This window comes from Heterocephalus glaber, unplaced genomic scaffold (assembly GCF_053883595.1).
Source record: "Heterocephalus glaber isolate CG9 unplaced genomic scaffold, H.glaber_assembly_v1.0 deba00001688, whole genome shotgun sequence".
Lineage (NCBI taxonomy): Eukaryota > Metazoa > Chordata > Mammalia > Rodentia > Bathyergidae > Heterocephalus > Heterocephalus glaber.
In genome coordinates this window covers 7965149-7986485 of record NW_028258413.1, presented here as the reverse complement: position 1 = coordinate 7986485, position 21337 = coordinate 7965149, and the positions used below count along the sequence as shown (strand labels likewise).

The following is a 21337-nucleotide window of genomic DNA, read 5'->3' as shown; positions in this document are numbered from 1 at the left end:
CTGAGCTTGGAGCACTGTAGCTGGCTAAGCTGGACCAGGAGAGGGAACTCCGGGCTCCAGGACATCCTGGTCTGAGACACCTTCTGTCACATTTAAATGTTGGTGCAACCATCTAAAACAATGCACTTTCCAAATTGTCACATGCCCAGAATCAGCCCAGAAAATAAAACTAAAACTGAAATACTTTTGAGGGATCTGGTGTTGTTTCTGTAAATAAAATAGACACAGACAGAGCAGGCATTGTTCTTGGTGTAATGTTCTAGTTGCTTTAGAAAGAATGAAAGTGCATTGCTTTTCACATGAATCTGCTCCTTTCCAATTTTGTTGCAAAAATGGTGATATCAGATAAATCTAGGAACATTTTCTTTGATTGCACCATGAAAGACATCTGGCTATTCGTGTCATCAAAACCCTTTGTTTTACCTTTCACTTTTAATATTTCTAACAGTTAAAGACAAACTCTAACCAGCGTGAGGGCTGCCTCTTCTTGGTTAAAGTGTGCTTTCCTTTCTGCACACAGGAAATCTTATCAAGAGATGGTCCTGTACCACACAGGAGTAAAACCTGCTGAAGACACTCATTTTGAAAGTGTCTTACGTGGGCGGTTTTGTGCTCATCAGCAACAGGGGTGGGGTGTATTCTGGTGTCTCCATCCTTGGGAGGAGAGGTCCTTGAAGTTCTTTTCCTTGTCCTGAGCTTAATGTCCTCAAGTTCACCTGTCCTCGGGGAGATGCGGTCAGTGTTGTGGTGTGAGGTGGAGCTCACTGTCCACCCCATCTGCTTGGCAGTGTCGGCTGTCACACAGGACAGGCTCTGTCTTCCTGGCCTTTTTGCCCTTGACCTGGTCATTTCAGCCACCTGCAGGGCCATGGGACAGGGGACTTTTTCTTCTGGGTCACTTTCCTTTCTGAGACCAGTGGGCGCCATGGTCAGGGGCTGATCTTTCCTGAACACGTCTTCAAGTTCCTGTATTTCCTTTCCATCAAATGATGAACATACCAGTGAGCCTTACTCACAACTGAAGCTGGATGCATGTTTCTGTTCTGCAATTGAAAATTTGTATTACTCACAAGAGGATCTGAAGTGTTCTTGATCTAAACACCTTTTCTTATCTTGATGTACTAGGCATTTGAGGTTCTGAGGAACCCAAGAACATCCAATAATTTACTAATAAGGGCAAAGGGACTAATTGTAATACTTGGATTTATTTTTTAAATACTGATTCCAACCCACTTATCAGCCTTTCTCAGAAAGTGAAGGAAGGTCAGTTTCTAGTGCTGTCCACAAACTTTTCAAAGAGGTGACTTTCGTGGAATGAAAATAATAGGAAGCTCAGAAATAGGAAGTTAAAGTTTTGAATGTACTAAGAGGGAAAATTTAACTCCATCAGAACAGGTTGCGTGCTTGCTGCTTTGATTTTTTTTGCCGTGTGTTGTTGCTATGAGAGAGAGAGTCCCATAAACTTGTGACTTAGGAGAGCGTAAGTCTATTCTCCCGTGGTCTAGGCTTGAATGAAAGCACTGGGTTGTCTTCCTGCTGGAAGCCGTCATCCTGGCCTGTGACCTTCGGAGCCCACCTGTGGCCCTGGCTTGGGAACCTCCTGTTACCCTACCTTCTGCTTCCCACGCCACACTTCTTACTACAGACTTTGACTTCCTAAGCCTCCCATCTGCAGCCCACTGGTATCTGGGATAATCCCCTCACCATAACATCCTCACCAGCCACATAAGCAAAGTTCCTTTTGAAGTTGCTTTCACAGGTTCGGGGATTCAGGGCTGGAACATGCACCTTTGGAGGGCTTTTATGCAGCCTGACCCCCCCCCCATGCAACTTCACACCTTTTGCATTTGATGTGAAAAACATGTGTGCACTCAGGGTTTGGTTCCTGGCCCTTAGACTTCGAGCTGTGTTCCAGTTATTCTGTGAACTGTCCCAGGCCTGCTGTCTAGAACTGTGATAGGTGCTGGACAGTTGTTTTGGTGACTAGGGACAGATGTGCCTCATTGGTAAGGTGGACAGACACCAGTGCTGGAAGCAGAATGTAGTCAGGGGTCAGATGGGACAACAACCAGCTTCACGTGGCAGAGTGAACCACATGGGAGGAGTGGGGACGTCCTACGAGATGTACCCTTGAAATTGGCTAGATCAGATATTTACCATCATAAAAGAAATACAGCTTCTTAGGACTATTTCCTTATATTTCAAAGAGAAGGAGCTGCGAGTCATCATTCCACAAACATTAAATCTCCCCCCTGTGACCAGCACGAAGTTGGCCCTGCAAGGGAGCAGCCAGGCTAGGTCCTGGCCTTGGGATTTGAGGGCTGAGCTGATCCTCTCAAATCCCTTTGTCAGCTGCAGTCCATGGGCATGAGAGCTTAACTAGGCTTCATAAAAGGATTTTAAAATCCTGATTTAGGATATTTTCAGATGTTTGTTTTTGTCTTTAGTTTTCACTCTTGTAATTAATTTTTTACAAGTTGCTACTTGGCATTATTAATATGATGTTGGGAAAAGATCGCGAGATTTAAATTTTTTTCTTTACAGATGTTTCATTTGAATCCTCTGACTCATGCAATATTTAACCCAGAATTATTTCCACCAGAGATGCCCCTGCAGACAGGTAAGAAAAGACATCCCTTTTGCCCTGTGGCTTTGTTTTCATTTTTTAAAGTACTTGCAAGATTTCCTGGTAGTCTCTTGTAGAAATTCAGTGATGTCCATAGGAAGGAAGTGATTTATGTTTTAAACACCAATCATCGGGCCCGGGATTTAGCTCAGTGGTTCCGGCGCCGGCCTCACAAGCACAAGGTCCCAAGTTCGATCCCCGGTACCAAGAAAACAAAAAAATAAACGCCAATCACCTTGCAATTTACTTTCTTGAAAGTTATGTGTACAAAAGGGTTCCACCTCACTTACCTGTTGGACTAGCAGCCATGGTTGCTAATACCTGCTTGGGAAATGTAGAAGGAATTTCTTACTTAATATCAAGATTTCCTTCTTGCCCAGCCCAGCTGCGTCCTTCCTTCTGTACCCTCTCTGTTCCGTTCCAGTCTCAGCTGTTCAGCTCTGTTCCTCAAGGGTCTGACTGAGGCCTGCTGCCTGTCAGCTGCTACAAATATCAGAGATCACCTCGGCAGAAAAAACATCTTTTAAAAAACTTCAAACTGTGCATTCCGACTGATTGACAAAGCTGACAATACTAATCCTTCTAATGCGACTGCATTCACAAACTGTTTTATATAATCTAGATGCTAGGAAATTCAGCTCATTTGGCCTCTTTTACTAATGGTCGGCGTCTGTGCAAGTGTGGTGGGATGGGCCTTTTTATTGCCTTGTTTCGTGGCTCAGTCATAGTGGGACTTAGATGTCAAAGCAGTGAGGCTAATTTTGGAGCTTGTATGTTGGATGCAGAGCTCGGTGACTGCAGAGGCGGACAGCAGGCGTCTGTTTAACATAGCTTGTCTCCTAGGGAGACTCCACCCTACTTTATCACTCACCTAAACCCACTGCGGTTACTCTGGTGTTTGCCTTTCATTGATTAGATCAGTTTTTGTGGGTTGTTTGTTTGTTTTTGTTTTGTTTTGCAGTTGTATCTTCAGTAGTCCTAGGAGTTCACGGGAGGGAAGAAAGTACATCTGCTACACTTTTACCTTCACTAGTAAAAGTTGTATTAGAGACTTCTGGGTTACTTTTCTCTCACTGCTGAGACAAAATGCCTGACATCCAAAGTTAATGGGGGAAAGCTTTATTTAGCTCACAGTTTGTAGAGGTTTCAGTCCATAACCAGCTGGCCCCGAAGGCAGGATGGGTGGCAGAGGAGAAACCGTTCATGGTGGGAAGGTAGCAAAGCAACAAGGGACAAGGCAAGCCTCTTTCTGTCCCTTCTGTCATATCCAGGCTACCAGGATTAGGGCAGTGCCAGGCGCATCAGTGGACCAGCTTAGTAGTCACTCACCCTTCCTCCTAGCACCCTTAATGCTAGCCTTGCACCATGAATCAGTCACACACCCTGGATCCAGCCACCTCTGAAAACCCCCACCTAGGCCTGCATGAGGCTGTGGGGGGACATCTAGACACAGCCGTAACAAGAGCCTTTCTCTCCTTCCTCCACAAAACTTTATGTAGGCCACAATCTCTGAGATCTTGTGATGTGTTGTCCAACTTGAGCGCTGGGTCAATTTCCTGCAAACGGGCAAGTGTCTCGATAATCAGTGTTTCCTGTGAACTTTTAAATTCTGGGGTTCAAAGTATTTTTCTTAGTATTAATGCTTTATTGAAAATGTAAGAACTTGGTTCCACCCTCAGGAAATGTAGATTATCAGTTTCATGCCTTGTGAATGCCAAACAGTGTCCTGAGGCAGATTTCTTGAAAAATGTTTTCTTTTTCTTTACATGAATGTGCATAGAAGTAATAGTATCAAAAGAGCCACATCAGTCAACATTCTGAGGTCAGAGCTTCATGTTGTGGAACTTATGTGGCCATGGTATTAGAAAAGCTTTCAAAATTATACCTAGAAGTCTTATTTTTCAGTTACTACCCCACAATTTTTATCCATATGTCTTCCCTCTCTGTTGCAGTGGTCGAGTTTAGATTTTAGAGTTTAAGATGTATGGGATATTTAGTCAAATTTTAAATGAGTCGAGAAGTTGTCTAAACCAATACTAACTTGTTGTTTCCGTATGGATTTTTTTTGTTTTTTGAGACAGGGTCTCGCTGTATAGCTCAGGCTGGCCTTGAACTCATGGCAACCCTCTTGCCTCAGCCTCCAGGATTACAGGCATGTGCCACCATACCTGTCACCCATATGGATATTTTCAATCATCTGGGTTTCTTAAATCAAAAACCATCAGTTGTTGTACTGCTTGTTGCAAACTATGGGTTATGGTATAACTGTTAGGTCCGTAGTTTATATTTCTGTGCACAGTGGGGCATCACTTTTGTAGAACAGATGTGGCCCCTGCCCAAAATTGTCCTTCGAACAAAGATAAGCACATCAAGTCTAAGTTTCTAATCGATTTAACTTCGAATGCATGCTCTCAAGGAGAAAAATGGGTGTGTTTCACATGGCGTTTCGTATGTTTAAAGGAAATTAAGTCCTGCAGAAAAAGGTCATCAGATTTGCAAGTAGTTTTGGAAGTATTGAGAAGGGAGGGGCTGGAAGCAAGGTAAGTGGTGCCCCGTGAAGCCGGGCCACACATGGCTTCTCAGAAGCTGTCTTCTCCCTGTGCTCTTTAGACCCCAGCAGAAATTTGTTTACATTCGTTATGTTATTAATGGTGTGAAAATACTTCTATGTTTAATGTTTTATTTCCTAAGCAAAACTCAAACACTGGCCATTTTTTTAAATTTTAAAATTACTGCTGTTTTTCTAAAAGTAGTTTTAAATGTTCAGGGCTAACTTCCGTACAGATGGAAGATGATTTCCCTCTCTGCTGCGCATTTAGCTTCCAATGCGGTCATTTTTCAGCTGACTTCCATGTCAACTGCCTGAATAATCATACTTCGGTTTTCTAACATTCCCTAGGTTTATCCTGATTCGTCATAATGCTGAGAAGACAAAACTAAATTCTCTCTTAAGTTCCAGTTTATCTGAATTTCAGTGAAGGTTTGTCTCCTCACTAATATATTTATCTACAAGTCTGAAAGACTGGAAACTCCAGCATCACGGCCCCATGGTTCCAGGATGTTTTCAGTACCAAACATCTTAATAAACCACAATTCTCATCTTCATCACAGAGAGTCATGGCATGGTTGGCCTCCAAACCAGCACAATGCTTAGGAACCAGTCTGATGCCACTCAGCCTGGCAGAGGGTCTAATAGCCCCTAGAATTTATTTTTTGGTACCGGGGATCGAACTTGGGTCCCGACGCTTGCGAGGCAGGCAGCAGAACCACTGAGCTAAATCCCTGGCTGCTTCTTTATGTTTTCACAGTAATCACTTGGCGTGTACTTATGGTCAACTGTTTTTTGGGGGGGAGGAGGGGGAGTGGAGTTCCTGTGAGAATTCAATACTCAGACATTTTATATTAACATCAAAAGCTGTGGATTAATAAGAAAAGTGCACCGTGTTTCATGGACCAAATTAATGGAGGGAGGGGAGAAGCAAGCCAGTTAGGGTTAGGTCATGAAGGCAGTACCAGTACCTAGGGCATCAGGTGAGGGGAGAGAGCAGAAAGGCAGCGGAGGCAGAACCAGGTGCAAGATGCTGTCTGTGTCACCTCTTTAATGTCACACTGCTCAGTTGCTCTGCGGGAACACAAGTCAGCGTCTAATGACATAAAGACGGGAGACTGTGTCACAGTGCCTGGGAACTGCTTGCTGCTTTTAACTGGTGTTTTTGTTATTTAACGAATATTTTGTTGGAGACAAGATTTCGAAGGCAGCAATCCCTGCCAACCAGGAGCCCGCTGTTGGGTGGGGCAGTCCACAAACTCGGATTTACTGTGGCCCTCAAAAACTGTAAAGCAATTATCACAAGAGCAGTAAATGGGATATTTCAAACCAGGAAGAGAAATTGCATCCTCGTGAACTTTTAGCTATAGAATTGATTTGAAAGCTCTATTTAAAAACATAACTTTGAGTTGCTTTACATTTTATACCAAATTTGAGAAGCCTCACAGTGTCTTTTGGTTTCTGTTTGTTGTTTTTGTTTTTAGCAGATGGTCCATTCCTTCAAATATTAGAGCAACCTAAACAGGTAAGAAGATTAAAGGGGTGGGACTTTCCCTATAATCTTAGATCCTTGCTCTAACGTTAAGACCTCAAGCACTGAAAAATACTAAATAAATTCGATAGAGGAAGTAGGTTATCTGGAAGATCAACAACCTACCAAGTTATATAACAACTTTGCTCGTCCGCCTTCCATTTCTCTTACTCATTTTTCTTGAACCTCAGTGTAGTTCTGTGAAACTCCGGTTAATTAGAGATCCTTGTTATTCTGCTCTCTCCACCAGTTTGGCTATCAGCCTTTCCTGGGAAGGCATGAATTATTTCCACTCATTTTCATCTATAAGGAAATACACGCAGCTCACATCCACACATGTGTAGTCCTTCCCACCCCTCCTTTCTCCAGCAGGTCCAGCCTTTTCCCTTCTGTCCACGGAACATGTAGCTTGAGGCACTAACAGTGCTGCTGAATGTAAATGTTAGAATTCTCTTCCCTGTGGCGTTAGCTTTAGAACCAAGCTCTTAGAGCCAGGAGAAGAGCGATTTATCTTATCCGGTTCTTCTTCTAAGCTCAGGGTAGAAATGGCCTCTCCAAACCAAGTGCCACCCGGAGTGTAAGTATTTGTTGGAAATCACAGGGCTCCGGTGCTGTGAAGGGAAGGAAGGGAATCCTTACTGTCTGCCTGTAGGACCTTTCACCTGTGCGGAGATGCCCGGCAGATGTCTTAACGATGGCCGGATGGTCCTCATGAGGCTGAATTAGATGACAGAGTCTCTCTGGGGACGGGACCCCCACGTGGGACTTCAGCATTGTTCAAGTTGCTTGTGGGGTTCAGGTCCCAGCTTCACGGGCTGCCAGCAGTGCTTTCCTCTGTTTACCTCCACATCCCGCTCCACAGCAGTGACTTCTCACATACAGTCTCCCATTCTCCCGGTAAATTTCATCCTCTGAAACTCTACACAGTGATGTGGCCTCCTGGAAAACTTCCTAGCTTGTAGTTTTATGAAACTAATCAACCAGAGTCTGTCTTCACACCAAATTACTTTTTCAGATACCTATTTTTACAAGCATAGCATCACAATAAGCCTTTCACATGCAGTTCCTTACTGTGGGCCCAGCAGCCATAAGAAAAAATTCATGATTTCCCTGCAGGGTTAGTGTAGTTCCAGGACTCAGAATCCAGGTCATCACATGTGAATGCATAAGAGCTCACAGGCGTGCATCGGTGTTTATTTACCAAACTGCCGCTGCTTTGACACCTGACTCTGGTGATGCCATGCTGGAGTCAGACTCTGTCTGGATGCGGGGAGCTTCACCCCTGGGCTTGGTGACTCACCTGAAGCAAGTGGAGTGGCCGGGACCAATAGCTGGGGACTGAAGAACCTTGAATCTCAGCAAGTCAGTCTCACAAACACACCCAGACCGTGCATTTGAAGACATCTTATCTTCCTAAAGAAACGAATTCTAAATTTCCATGTCCAGGTTAAACATTAGCTTGCATAGAAATTGAGTTGCTCTTGTGCACCCCAGAGTAAGATCTGCTGTTTTCCAAACAAAGAGCGCAAAGTGAAGTCATGCCTGTTTAAAGTCTATTCACTTCCACTCTCAATAGCATATAAAAGTGAACACGTGCACTTTTCCAAGTGCCTCAAAGGGATTTTGCGATTAAAGATAATGAATTGCTTTAGTCATTTTTTTAAAGATAGAAAAATGTTCTTGCTGTGGGACGTTCCTGGCCCAGGTTTTCCAAGCTGTGGCAAGGATGAGTCACAGCATGGTCTACAGATCTTTGCATCCCCAGTTCTGCTGCAGATGGCTTGAGATTAATTCGCTAATTCTGTTTTAAAACTGAAGTTGTGTTTAAATTGATTAGCAGTCAAGTAAATCTCTACCTCAGTGGTTAGCCAGTTCTGGATGCTCCTGTACATGCTGTTGGTTTCTCACGCCTCTAGAAATTCTATTTCATTATTTAAAGTAAGTCAACAGCCATCGCTTAAAAAAGCATAGGGCTGAATTTGTAGCTTATTCTGTAATTTGAATTTTGTGAGATACAAAACAGAAGAATCACTCCTAAAACTTCATCTCTGAAGGCTCCCCTGGTATCCAGGCATGGGGGCTTCAGAGAAGCCAGAAGCAAGAGCTGCTTGAGGTCTTGCTGTGTGAGTTGGGAGCATGCTGGAGACCATGTGACCTGGAGAAACTTTCCAGACTGGGGCCTGGACTGCACCCTGCAGCCCTTCCTCGCCTGCAGAACATCTGTGGGACCATCTTAGATCAGGAGCCCTCAAAAAGTAGAGGCAGTTGTCCGAGCTCCATGGAAATTCAGAAGAGTTCTAGGCACCTGGGCCACTCACAGAACGCCCGATTCTACGAGGCAAAATGAACTGTCTTCCAGTCAAGGTGGGCAGATTGCAGCTTGGGCCGTGAGCTCAGAGCTCATGAAACCTTTGTGTTCGCTGGGTCTGTAGAAACCCTCCCCGTAGGTAACGGGGATGGAAGCTCCTGATGGTTCAGTGGCCTGCCAGCGTTCCTATAAAACCTGTCCCACAGTAAAAATAAGTAACAGGTGAGGCTGCTTCCTAGAGTATGCTAACACGCTCTTCTTTTCACCAGAGGGTGAAATGGAAAACCTTAAAACCGTCCAGCTAAGTGGCTGCACAGTTCCAAGCCACTGACTGCCACACACTGACTGACATCATTATGAAGGTGAATGTTTCAGGAAGAAACAGGAAAGTTTCCTTAGTATGACTACGAGGTCTACTTGCAGGACTGTCTTTGCTTTATTCTTTGCATACAAAGCTGCAGAATTATAATTAAGCCAGCTTCATGGATCATGAGCTGTTAGAAGCGGACCCCGCAGAGTGGGCCTTCAGGATGGTGTCGAGTGGCCTTCTCGTCTGCCAGAGAACAGGGCTCCTAGGTCTGTCTTCCCACAGCCGTTCATATGGCAGAGGCTTCCAGCGACCTCTTCATGGATGAACCACATCTGTAAAATTCCCGGATCAGACAGTGCAAGGGGACCGTCTGGGTTTCATTCATTCACGCCAGGTAGTATAAGCTTGAGCTCCTTGCTTCATCATCATGAAATTAAAGCCCCCCCAAGCTGTGGAGAGGAGCCTGGCAGTGCTCAGGGCGGCGCAGGGTGTGCAGTGGATCCTACAGGATGCCTCTGCAGTCCCCCCAAGTCAGCTGTCATCGGTGCGGATACAGAATGAATGCCTCTCAGTCACAGTCGAGGGAGCCTGACGCTACCTTCCGTGTTGAAGCTCTGAGCTTTTGCGGCAGGAACTTGAGATGAGGGGGCCCTGGCGTCAGGCGTAGCTGCAGCAGCCCACCCGTGGGGACGCCGCTGGACTTCCCAGCCCAAGTTCCAGGTCACACCTTCGTCCTGGTGACCTTGAGAAGGGTCTTGTCCTTCCTAGGGCCCTCTCGGCAGTTTCCTGTTTTCACCCGGCACACATCAGCCTTAGAAATGTGCGTGTTGCTTTGTTACTCTCTTTTAAGGCGTATTTCTCATGCTTCTGGCCCTGTGTTCACCTTTGCAGAGAGGATTCCGTTTCCGTTATGTGTGCGAAGGCCCCTCACACGGAGGGCTCCCAGGGGCATCCAGCGAGAAGAACAAGAAGTCCTACCCTCAGGTCAAAGTGAGTTTGGGGTCTCTCCCTGCGGGGGTCCCAAGGGACTTGACTTCCTCAAGGCCAAATCACAGAGCAGCTTCAAATACTTCCATTTGCCTTCGCTGCTAAGTAGAAGTGTTTACAGATTGTTACAATTTTCAAATGGAAATCTGTCTCATAGTAATAGAAGGGACGGGTTTTTAAAGCCATTAACATTTCCATCGAGTAGAAATGCTTTCACTATCAGCTGAGAAACTTACAATTTCTTGGTCATCCTGAGCGATAAACCCTCAAACTTCAAAAGCGCTTTGAAACAAACGCCTCGTTTGGGCTCCAAAGAGATCAGTGAACAGAGCAGTGACTGCGTGTGTGAATCACGGTGTGTGCTGTTGGTCAGTGCGCTGTGCACACTTCTGAGCCTCAGTGTCCCCATGGGGACAAGGTGGAAGCAGAGGTAGTGTGTGCTTCGAGGGGTCCTGCAGAGGTTCACTGAGGACGCCTCTGTATGCTCCGAAGAAACCCAGGGTCCCTGCCTCTGTCTGCATTGTGTCTTCTTGGGCTGAATTTTCATGCTCCATGCAGGTGCTGTCATTGTTTACTGATCTGACTGAGAATGTCATTCTCTAAGTTAGGCCAGGCTTTGCTTTCCAGTTTGGTAATGTTTTTGCAGGAAAGCCAGCCCACCGATGCAGTGTAATTGTTCATAAACATTTCGTATTCATTCGGTAGCCCGAAGCTGAGGCCAAAAAGCCATCGTTGCTGCTTCATGGGGTGTGCACACCCTAATGTAGAACATGCTTTGGGCTCCTGACTTTCTGCCACTTTGTCTGTGTAAGTCGGTGCTCAGCAGGTCTCGCCCGCGGCAGAACTGCACCAGAAGGAAATGGCTCTTTGGTTTTGCCAGGCTTGTGTTGTTTCTTCTCTTTCCTCACACCCCTTCCAGGCCCACGCCTTTCTAATTCTTATCCTTGTTCTCAAACAAAAGAAAAAGTACTGTGCTGTCATTATTTACCTTTTGAGTGAAATGCAACCATAGTATTAGTCCTATGAGCCGTATTTTCAGTGAAGGCTTTTAGCTGTCGTTGTGGAATGAAGGCTATTTTCCCTATTAAAGGTAATTAGACAGGTAAATGCACCATCTTTAGTCCACAGAAGCAGAACCAATAGATGGATGGATGGGTGGGTACATGGATGGATGGATGGGTACATGGATGGATAGATGGATGGGTGGGTGAAGGGAGTGAGTGGATGGGTGGATGGATGAGTGGATGGCAGGAGCTGCTGGCATAATTATAGAGGCCAAATCTTATGTCAGGCTATACCCAGAGGTACTGGTAGCATGGCTTATTCCAAGTTCAGAAGCCTCAGAACCAAAAGATAGTGGTGTAACTCTCAGCCCAAGACGGAAGGTTTGAGAATCCAGGGGTGGTGGGCATGGTGAGGTTGCTGGTTTACTTCCAGAGGTCCAAAGGCTGCAGAGCCCAGGGCTCTGGCCTCCTAGGAGGAGTGACCTGGCTCCAGGGAGAGAGGGGAAAGATGTCTCTCTCTGGCTTGTTGCTCTTTCTGGGCCTCCACTGATGGAAACACCATCACAAACAAATCCAGAAATAATACCCTGCCAGTGCTCTAGGTATCCCCTAATCCAGCTGAGTCGACACCTAAAATTACCCATCACAACAGGCTCAAGGCTTTCAATCCTTTAGAGCCTGGATGAGGAATCGGGAACACCAAAAACCGAAGGGAATTACTCACAGAAAGTCAGTGATTTGCCAAGTATCATGCACATTTCGTCTCTTTTAATATTTGTAACAACCCCGAAGGGCAAAGGTGCAGTGCCTGTGAGGAAACTGAGGCACGGAGAGGAATTAACGGGCCTTTCTCACAGGACTGTAGCTTTCCATCCTCCAGCAGCCTGGTGCTCAGGATCCTCTCCTGGAGAGCGTGTGCAGTGAGGTCCTAGGACAGGACATGAGCACCATGGCCAGATAAGGCATAGAGAAGAAAATTCCGGAAGGCAAGGGAGAGAGGGCTCGGGGACAGAGCAGCGGTCGGAGCATCAGAGCTGTGTGCCGTGTGAATATTTATGTGCACTGTGGGAAGCTCATTGGAAGTTGTCGGCACTGCGGCTGATTGCAGCTACTTAGGAACCCACCTGGGAGGGGCTGGGTGCAGCTCAGCGTGCAGCTCTTGCCTGGTGCACTGGAGGCCCTGGCTTCCATCCCCAGCTCTGAGAAAGAATAAGATAGAAATCTGATTGCTCTAAGGCTCTGTGGCTCAGCACCTGCTCTTGATACTAACAAACACGCGACATTGTTGATGTTGTAAATTTATTTGCTAACAAAAATCTTCATCCGTTCAAGCTCCATCTTCATTCCACCTCTTCAGAAAACATATTGCTGGGAGCAGTCCCGAAATAATTCAGAAATGAAACAATTTAATGGGTGTTAGGTGTTCTTGTCAAATCATACCTATAGCAAGGCATTTCATGCTTAGTGGGAAGTCTATAAACTCTAATACTAAAGCACGTCCAAATATAAACCTGCAGGATGGGTCATTATTGAGCCTCAGCTGGAGAGTCTCATTTGCTAGTTAGGCATGTCTTTCCTAAATTCCTGTCCAGTCAGAAGACAAGGAGGAACTTAGGGTTTCCCCGCCCGGACCTCCTGAAGCGGCCCCATGCTCCTGGCTGGCGTTGTTCACTGAGAGTTTAAGTGGCTCTGTTGTTTTTAACAGTTAAGGGAAATAATTCTGTTCTAGAAATTGTTCATCAGAGGGATGAGAGAGAGGGAAGTACAGAGAAATTGTGAAGACCTTTCTTCTGGAGCTTTTCTTCCAGGGTCCCTATAACAGTCTTTCCATAAAGGATTCCGATGGGTGACCAGTCACTTCATAGAGGGACTGTAAATCTCTCTCCTCTGACACTTGGGCATCGAAAGGGGTGTTCTCCGCGTCCCCAGACATTGTCAGACATCCCCTGATGGGGATCACCCTAGCTGTGAACCAGCCTCACCGTACACTGCTGCATCCTTTTCCAAAGTAGGATCTCGTCCATGGCGTGGAATTGTCCACGTACATGTATTACTTGATAAACACACATGCTTTTCCTGATTAGTATTAGCAGGTCTTTCTTATTCTCAAGACGATGATCATAGTATCTGAATAATTTCTCCTAGAATCTCTTAACTACTTTACGTGGACATTAAGGAGAAAGACAGAAAAGAGGAAAAGTCATACATCTCAGACATCCCCTATCCGACAACTGCATCTCTGCTGCAGAGGTTCTGTTGACTGCTAGGAGCCATCACAGAGGAGAAGGGAGGGTGGACACAGGGTCTGGTCCACCATGCATGGACAGTGTGTGTCCTCCGGGGACCCTGTCACACGGTGGGAGGATTATGAGACACCCAGGCCCGCCCTAAAACCCATCCCTGCAGCGCTTCGGAGAGGCATTCACGCGTGTGGAGAGAAATGTGCTTCTGAGCCCTGATGTGCTCCATATTTAGTCAGTGCATTGTTCAGGCTTGAAGACAGACAAAGCGTGGTGGGCGCTGTCTTCCTGACCTGCAGCCCCTCTCCCGTCACCTCATGCAGCTCTCCCTGCCCACTGTGCTGTCCCCTAGAGGCACCGGGGGGCAAGCAGTCCCTGTGCGGCCTCACATGCAGGAGCCCAGGGTCAGGAGCCAGTCTGAAGGGGCTGGAGCTGTTTGGGGGTTGAGTGCTGCAGAACCCGAGCCACACTCTGTGGGATGTGACGACTTGGAATCCCTGGGGGGCTCTCACTGGTAGTGCACATGAATCACTGAAAGACGATCAGCTCCTGCATTTCCTGCTGGCATGGCCCCTTGCACGGAGCCCTGGTGCAGGCCAGCAGGGCGAAGGTGGGCTAGGCATACCTCCCAGAGGCCGAGGTCATTTCTGGGACCCAGGCTGCTGTCCCCAGCACAGCTCTGTGTGTCTCTGTCATGGAACTGAGAAGAAAGAATCCCCCTCAGCTTTCTGGTGTCTGGCTGTGCATTCTTTCTTTTCTATCAAAATATTTAAAATTATAAAATAGTTCAAGCATACAGAAAGTTTACAAACTGACCATAATGTAAGTTGAACAGAGAACATTTTACATTTTACATGGTCACAGATAAAGCACACCCCACACACACACACACACACCCCATTTCCGGGTCCGTTTCTGTAGGGAAATGCTATCCAGAGCTCTCTGTCTTTTTTGGAGTTGTTTTTGTACTTTTACTACTGAAGTACACATTCATGAATACTGGAGTTCTCAAAATCATACGGCTTCAACCCAACATTTTGATTATATATTGTGGCTCCTTTTCAGGCTTCATGAGAGGGCGTTAAAGATTAACCCAGCCTCACTTTGACCCCTCAGGTCCCTCTTGACTCTGTGAATAAAAATGTGCTCATCCATGGTGCAGAGTTTGTGCTGCCTCTTGAAGCAAAAAATAAGATTCAAGGAAAAGTCGAGGGAGAGTCTGTTTGCAGGCTGACTTCTGCCTTGCCCTGTTTTAAGGGACGTTTTCCTGTTGCTGAAGGGTTAATAGCCCACAGCACTGGCCCGGGGAGTTGGCCTTCGGCATCTGCTGGGTTCTGATTTCCACTGGGTGGGCAGGGAGCACAGAACTCCGGGCCCAGCGAGTCCCTGCCTGTTGGTGACTCAGCAGGGAGTGCCCAGGAAGGCTCCTGCCTCCTGTTTCTGAAAGCTGAGCAAGAAGAGTTTTAATCTCCCTGCCTTCCTCTTTACTGAGGCCTCGGGGACACTGTCCCACCGTCCCTGCCTCCATGGCAGCTGGGGGACACTCTCTACCCTCTCTGTATAGAATACAAATCAATACAGGCCACTTTGTTTCCGAAGTGCCAAGCACTTCCTTCAGTGTTATTTTCTCTTTATTGTAAATATCAAAAGCAAGGGGCTTGAAACAAAACTGATACAAGTGTATCTATTTTTAATGGAGTGTTTTCTGAACTCTCTCCCGGGGTTTACACCTACTGAAAGGCTTATACGAAATGCATATCACCACCCCAAACACCAGCGAAGTGCCGGAGTCCCCCCACCCCCGGCCACGCCTCTCACTTAAGGATCCTGAATGGTAAGCTTCTGTCCAGGTCAGTAGTAGCCGGAGGCTCTGCAGTGGCACCCGAGGCAGCCTCACATGCGTCCCCACGTGACCAGCCTTGCCCCTGTTTGCACTTGTCTGGCGCAGGTTTCCTGTGCTGGTGCTGCAGCCGGGTACTCATTTGGAATAATTTAGTCTGACTCAGCTACTGACAGCCCCGGGGGGAAGGTCCCCAATCATCGGTGAGCACCAGAGTCTCGGTGATGGCACTGATTAATTAGACTCCCCTGCCACCCATCAGGAGCTGGCCAGGAAGCAGCCAGGGCTCTGGGACACACATGGAACCACTGCTGTGTGGGGTAGGACATTGTGGTCCAGGGTCTGTGGACCCCTGAGCCTGTGGACTTCAGCCCTGGCCTAGGGCTCTGGATTCCTGAGGTGTTCGCCGGACTAGGTGCGTGTGTTTTCATGGGAGACCCTGTGCCTCTCTCTCTGTCACATTCTCCGCACAGTTAGGAATTCGTGCTGCAGGGGACACATTACTTTGGCTTCCTGATAGCAGCTAATTAAAAAACAGTTCTCTGATGTCTTCTTAAAAATTCTCCCTTTTTCTTTTTGCATTCTTTAAATTTTCCATGTGTATTTTTGCAGTTTTTTAATCCATTTTATGAGAGTTGGGATGTTTCAGGTTACTCAAGACATGTCAGGAAAGCCAGTCAGTGGAAGAGAGTAGAGACTTAGCACCGGCAGCCAGAAAAGGGGAACAGGCTCCCTGCCACCCCCAGACCCTGACTGAGTGGGGCTGGAAGGAGGAGACCCCTCATTAGCAGGACAGGGTCTATGTTGAGTTCCGCTCTAGGCAACCAGGCAGAGCCCCCATGGAAAACCAATCCAGACTTCCGCATATTTTTCCTTTTATATTTTTGCATTGGGCTCCAAGAGCACACTGTGACCTTGTCGAGTGTTTGTAAAATAGCCTTCGAAAGCAAAGTCAAAAAGCTGGTCAGCAGAGGAAACACATCACCCCTCCTCAGCTGTGGAAATTCACCCTCAGACATAACAAGGAGAGCTACAGCCTTCTCAAATTTGTGAGTCCTCAGTTGTTTGTGTCAGTGCCAGCTTGGTGACCTGGCAGCTTGGTGGCTCAGTCATTCCCTGGGCTAGTGTGGCCCCTGGTGTCATTGCTCAATCTGAGCGGACCCCAGCCGCCCCTTAAACCTGTGGTCTCCAGGCTCTGTGGTACCCCCATCAGTCCAGTGCACACACTGGTCACTCTCCTCGGTCAGGCAAAGTGAATGCAGGACTCTGGGACCTGCAGTGTCCACCTCTGCCTCCCCCCTCCCACCCTGCAGGTGGAAAACTGGCACCACAAGCTTCCCCGCCACCTCGGGCTCCCCCCAGCCCTCCAAGTGGCTCTCCCCAATCACTGCCTTCCCTGCCTGTGTCCCCAGAGTGGGCTGCAAGACGCCTATCACCTAGGCCCCTGTCCCCCCAGCATAGTGATTATCAGGCTGCTCCACCATCCTTGGATTGGGGTTAGGGTTAGGGTTAACCATCACAATAACCCACTCAGCTAGAATCCGGGACCTGCATTCATAAGGGAGGAAATGTCCCTCCCTGAATCCCACAGCCCTGGAGGATGGAGCCCAAGACACTGGCCCAGGCTGGTGTGATGCAAGAGCCCAGGCTCTCAACCATCGTGAGACACAGTTAATCATCAGGATGGCTAAGACCTGTCTCTACTCGCTGGGGCTCTTTAAATCCGTGGTTCTGAATCATAGGTGTTCGTCAGAATCATCCAAAAATATTCTGACCACAGGGACACCTGGGACCTGCTGTACCCAGGCCATGACACACATGTCAGCTGAACCATCATCCAGAATTCTATGGCAATTCTGAGGGCTTCTCTGTCATATAAGGACAGTGCACAACAACAGATGATCGGGGAGAAAAGTCCTGGAACAGCCATGGGATAGAATGTTTTGCCTTTTTTTTTCGGTACCAGGGATCGAACTCAGGTCCTTGCACTTTTGAGGCAGGCAGTGGAACCACTGAGCTAAATCCCTGGCCCTGTTTTGCCATTTTTAAAAACCACAATTAGAAGGACTCCGGTATGGAAAACTGCTCATAATCTAATATTAAGAAAAAAAGCAGAATTCCAAATTATTTATTTTAGCCTTCTTTTATAAAGCCTCAGCTGAATCAAGCTGGTGACACTTTAGCGTTCTCTGCCCAAAATTAAACTAGCTTGGTGGACATGGGTCCCCACCTTGAGCAGCAGGGCGCTGGGCTGAAGGGGAAATGTGAGGCAGACTCGCTGAGTAGCTCCAGGCTTGGCCCATTTTCGTGGGAGCTAAGAAGTGGTGAAGATGTGGAGCCACGTGCACTGCTTTCCTCACGAGATCTGTGGGAGGCAGTGCCGCGCAGGTCCTGTGCACAAAAGTCCCCTCTAAAACAAACTCCAGGTGTCCACAGTGCTCCATCTCCACAGCCTTGTGACAGAGGAGATAATCCTGCCACTGCCAAACACCTAGAACAAAAATATAGCCCCTGGATCAAAACTGTGGCCAACCTTTGGTCTTCGGTACAGTGGCACTTACGGGAAAGGGTGAAAGTCCTCAGGCACCAGAAGGCAGAGAGGTATTTGGAGCTGGGGTGGCTCGATGGTCCAGCATGTATGAGCCCTGGGCTCCATCCTCAGCACTGTTAAAATAAAAGGGGGAATTTAGGGAAAATCAAATAGGGTAGGGCTGGACTCTGGGGCCACAGGCACCCTGGAAACACTTGCTGACCCAGGTTATTGAGAAGCTTGGTTTTCTTTGGTTTTTGACAGCTCCTTGGGGACAGAGAGGGGGCCTCGGGCGCTGCAGTCTGAGGCCGTGGAACTTCAGTCTCCCACTTGGCTCACTTGTCAGTGTGGCAGCTCCCGGTTGCCATCGCCCTCACACAGAGAGAAGGAAGAGGTCGCTGGTCACAGCCCAGGCTCCAGGGAGTCGCAGATGTGACCCCACTCTTGAGAATCAGCCCAGTTCTTCCAGACATACAGACTGGGAGTTCAGGTTCACGCTCCCTCCATAGTCTAGGAAACCCAAGTCTAAAGATTCCTAGAAAGTGGCTCCAGACTGCGGTGCCCTCCAGCCGGGACGGACTGGAAGGCGCCATTCACACAAGCCTGAGCTACAGACCCCAGGTAAGCCGTGTAGCCGAACACACCACTGTCCCAGCCAGACAAGGAAAGCAGAAATGCATCCCCGAATCTCCCGATAATGAGCGTTTGGTTGTTTGCTATGTGAAGACAAAATAAGTTTGCTTCTGCTAGAGAAATAAAATGTAGACTTGAAAACAGGCCAGGAAGAACAAAATGCAAACCAAGAAGAGTTTTTAAAATTAAATATATAAAGGGCCGGGGATTTAGCTCAGTGGTTCTACTGCCTGCCTCACAAGCACAAGGACCCGAGTTTGATCCCCGGTACCAAAAAAAAACCCAGTAAATATATAACCACTGAAATGATTTAACTCAGTGAGTTTAAAGCAAGTTTGTATATGGGGAGGCGGGAAATACACATTAAACGGCACAGTGGATGGGAGGAAACTTCCCAGGATGTGGCCTGGAGACACAGAGAATGGAGGCTGGCTACAGGCACAGGAGGGCCAGAAGGGGTCCTGGGGTTCGGGGACCCCAGCAGCCCAGCGGTGACCTCAGTCTGCACCTAGGTGGTTGTGGACCACACTTCAGGGTTTAAAGCATTGGTTCTGAAGTCCCCTGGTCCAGGCTGGACACAGCGCTGCTTCCTGCTGGTGCTGGTCATCAGCCATCAGATAACGTGGCTGGGCTTCAGCAAGCCCATCTGCAAGACCATGCCAATAATACCGCTTCCTTGGCGAGGGTGGAAAGTGAGCTGCTCAGTTCATGGCGCAGGGCAAGCACTCAGACATGGGAGCTGCTTCCCCTCTCACGTACCCTGATACTCACAGATGCTGCGATGCAGCTTTGGTGGTTGATTGACAGATTCATGGAACTACAAAAAACATTTCTCCAGTTCACTAGTGTATTTCCAGCACAGCCCCACTAAATGAGTGTTGATACCACGACCTTCCTTCTAGCTGGGGTAAGGAGGTGGGAGACAGAGATTGGATGCAATGCAAAAAGCTTGCTTTTAGAAGTGACACAGGCTGGCTTAGGAAAGACTTGGGAGGCCACAGAGGAACTGAGGCACATTGCTTGGTTCCGTAACTGTATGCACACACCAGTCTGCACAAGTATCCTACCAGTGGCTGCCACAGCAAATCACCACCACAACAATGTCATCTATACCACAGAATGTGTTGGTTCTGGAGGGTCAGCATCCACAGTCCAGCCATCAGGAGGGGCCTGCTCCCCCTGAAGACTCAGGGAGGACCCCTCTTCGCTCTGTCTAGCTTCTCATGGGTGCCTGACCCTTGGAGTCTTAGGCCTTTGGACGCCTCACTTGATGTCTGGCTCTGTCCTCACCTAGCTATCTTCCCTCCACCTCTGCATCCACGCCTCCCTCTCCTTTCTCTTATGAAGACCAAACAGTTTCATTAGGGAGCTTCCTAACCCAGGATGACCTCATCTAGAGCAGTTCCATCCACAGAGATCCACATCTAAATCAGATCGCATTCTGATCTCCCTTCCGAGTGGGCATGTGTTCTGGGAGATGTTGTCCACCCCATTCCAAGTGTGTAATGGCCCTGAGGTAGACCAGTAAGTCCTGAGGGTGTGGGGCAGCCCCTTGGTAGCCCCATGATGCACTCACGTCTGTGGGGTTCCCCTGTGAATCATCTTTATGTATTTAGGAAGTAGTAGAAAACCTTTCAAGTTGAAGAGGTTTGCAGTGTTGCCAGTGTTTTGAATCTTTTAAGAAAGAGAAATGCCTGTGTTTCCTCGCTGAGTAATGATGGATGTGACCAAATGTCAGACCTCTGACTTCTCAGCAGACCCACAAACACCAAAAACAACCTTGATTTGTACCATCAGCCAATTGCCCTGGCATTGTCAAATCCAAGCCGGAGTCAGCTAGCTTGCAAAATATCTGAAAGTTTAACCATTGACTCTTGAGAGTTGCTCAAGCCACTTCCAAAGTACATGGAAAGATTTTGTGGCGAATGCAGGTCACACCCTGTGTAATGACCCAGAAGCAACAGTAAATGAAGAGAAGATAACAGCTTGCTTACGAGGAGGTGCCGCGCTTGCCCCTGTGTCACACAGTGTGACCATCGAGACTCTGCAGGATCTGGTGACCCATTGGGCTGCTCACCCACAGCAGCTGAAGAGAGCCTGGCTTCAGGGCAGGGCGGCGCTGAAGCCAAAAGCCAGATCTCCCTCCAGAGTCGGGGTGGTGGTCTTCAGCAAGTTGCCTCCTCTCTTCAAACTTTATTTTCTTTGTTTTTAAGATGAAAATGAAAACATCTCCCTTGCAGTAACCAGGTAAAGGATAAACGAAGTAATTTACATAAGAGCACCTGGACCTGAAAGCTCCCTCACTCTGGCCCATTAGATTATTAATGAACAATGCCTGTGATAGCGTCGTTGGAGCCCCAGGGAGGGATTTCTGCCTGTCCTGTTTCCTGCTGTCCCTCCAGCCCCTGGGGCACTAGCGAGTGTGTGAAGGGGGTCAGCAGTTCTTGGTGTAATGGAAGCTGCATGTACCATTCCCAATGGGTCCTTTCAAAAAACACGAAGGATTAGTACGTAAAATTTATTTATAAGTATCAACTGCATTTAACAAGAATTCAAGTAATGCAAACACATTCAGTGAAAAGTAGGTTTCCTCTCTGCCCAGACCCCTGTCTTCCTAGAAGAAGCACTATTAGCAGTTTCAGGGTTCTAAAAGTACCCCATAGATTTACAGGATTAGATGTGTGCCTGTGATACACGTGGATTTGTGCATCAGGTGCATATGAACATAAACCCAGAAGCACATATGTTTATACACATGTTCTGTTCTCCCACCTGCCTCC

The 21337-nt window shown here is 47.6% G+C and overlaps 1 protein-coding gene across 8 annotated transcripts in view; it reads left to right on the top strand.

Moving 5' to 3' along the window:
* Nfkb1 (nuclear factor kappa B subunit 1) overlaps positions 1-21337 on the top strand; it is a 96555-nt gene that overhangs the window by 23457 nt on the left and 51761 nt on the right. For 2 of the 8 annotated variants that reach the window (XM_021245470.2, XM_021245471.2), the window contains 3 exons: positions 2545-2620; positions 6662-6699; positions 10215-10313. In XM_021245470.2, the coding sequence (XP_021101129.1) occupies positions 2545-2620; positions 6662-6699; positions 10215-10313 (213 nt within the window). Of the gene's footprint in view, positions 1-2544; positions 2621-4707; positions 4779-5525; positions 5607-6658; positions 6700-10214; positions 10314-21337 lie in introns of all 8 variants that reach the window. The other 6 variants (XM_021245469.2, XM_021245468.2, XM_087198728.1 and 3 more) reach the window with 5 other exon arrangements.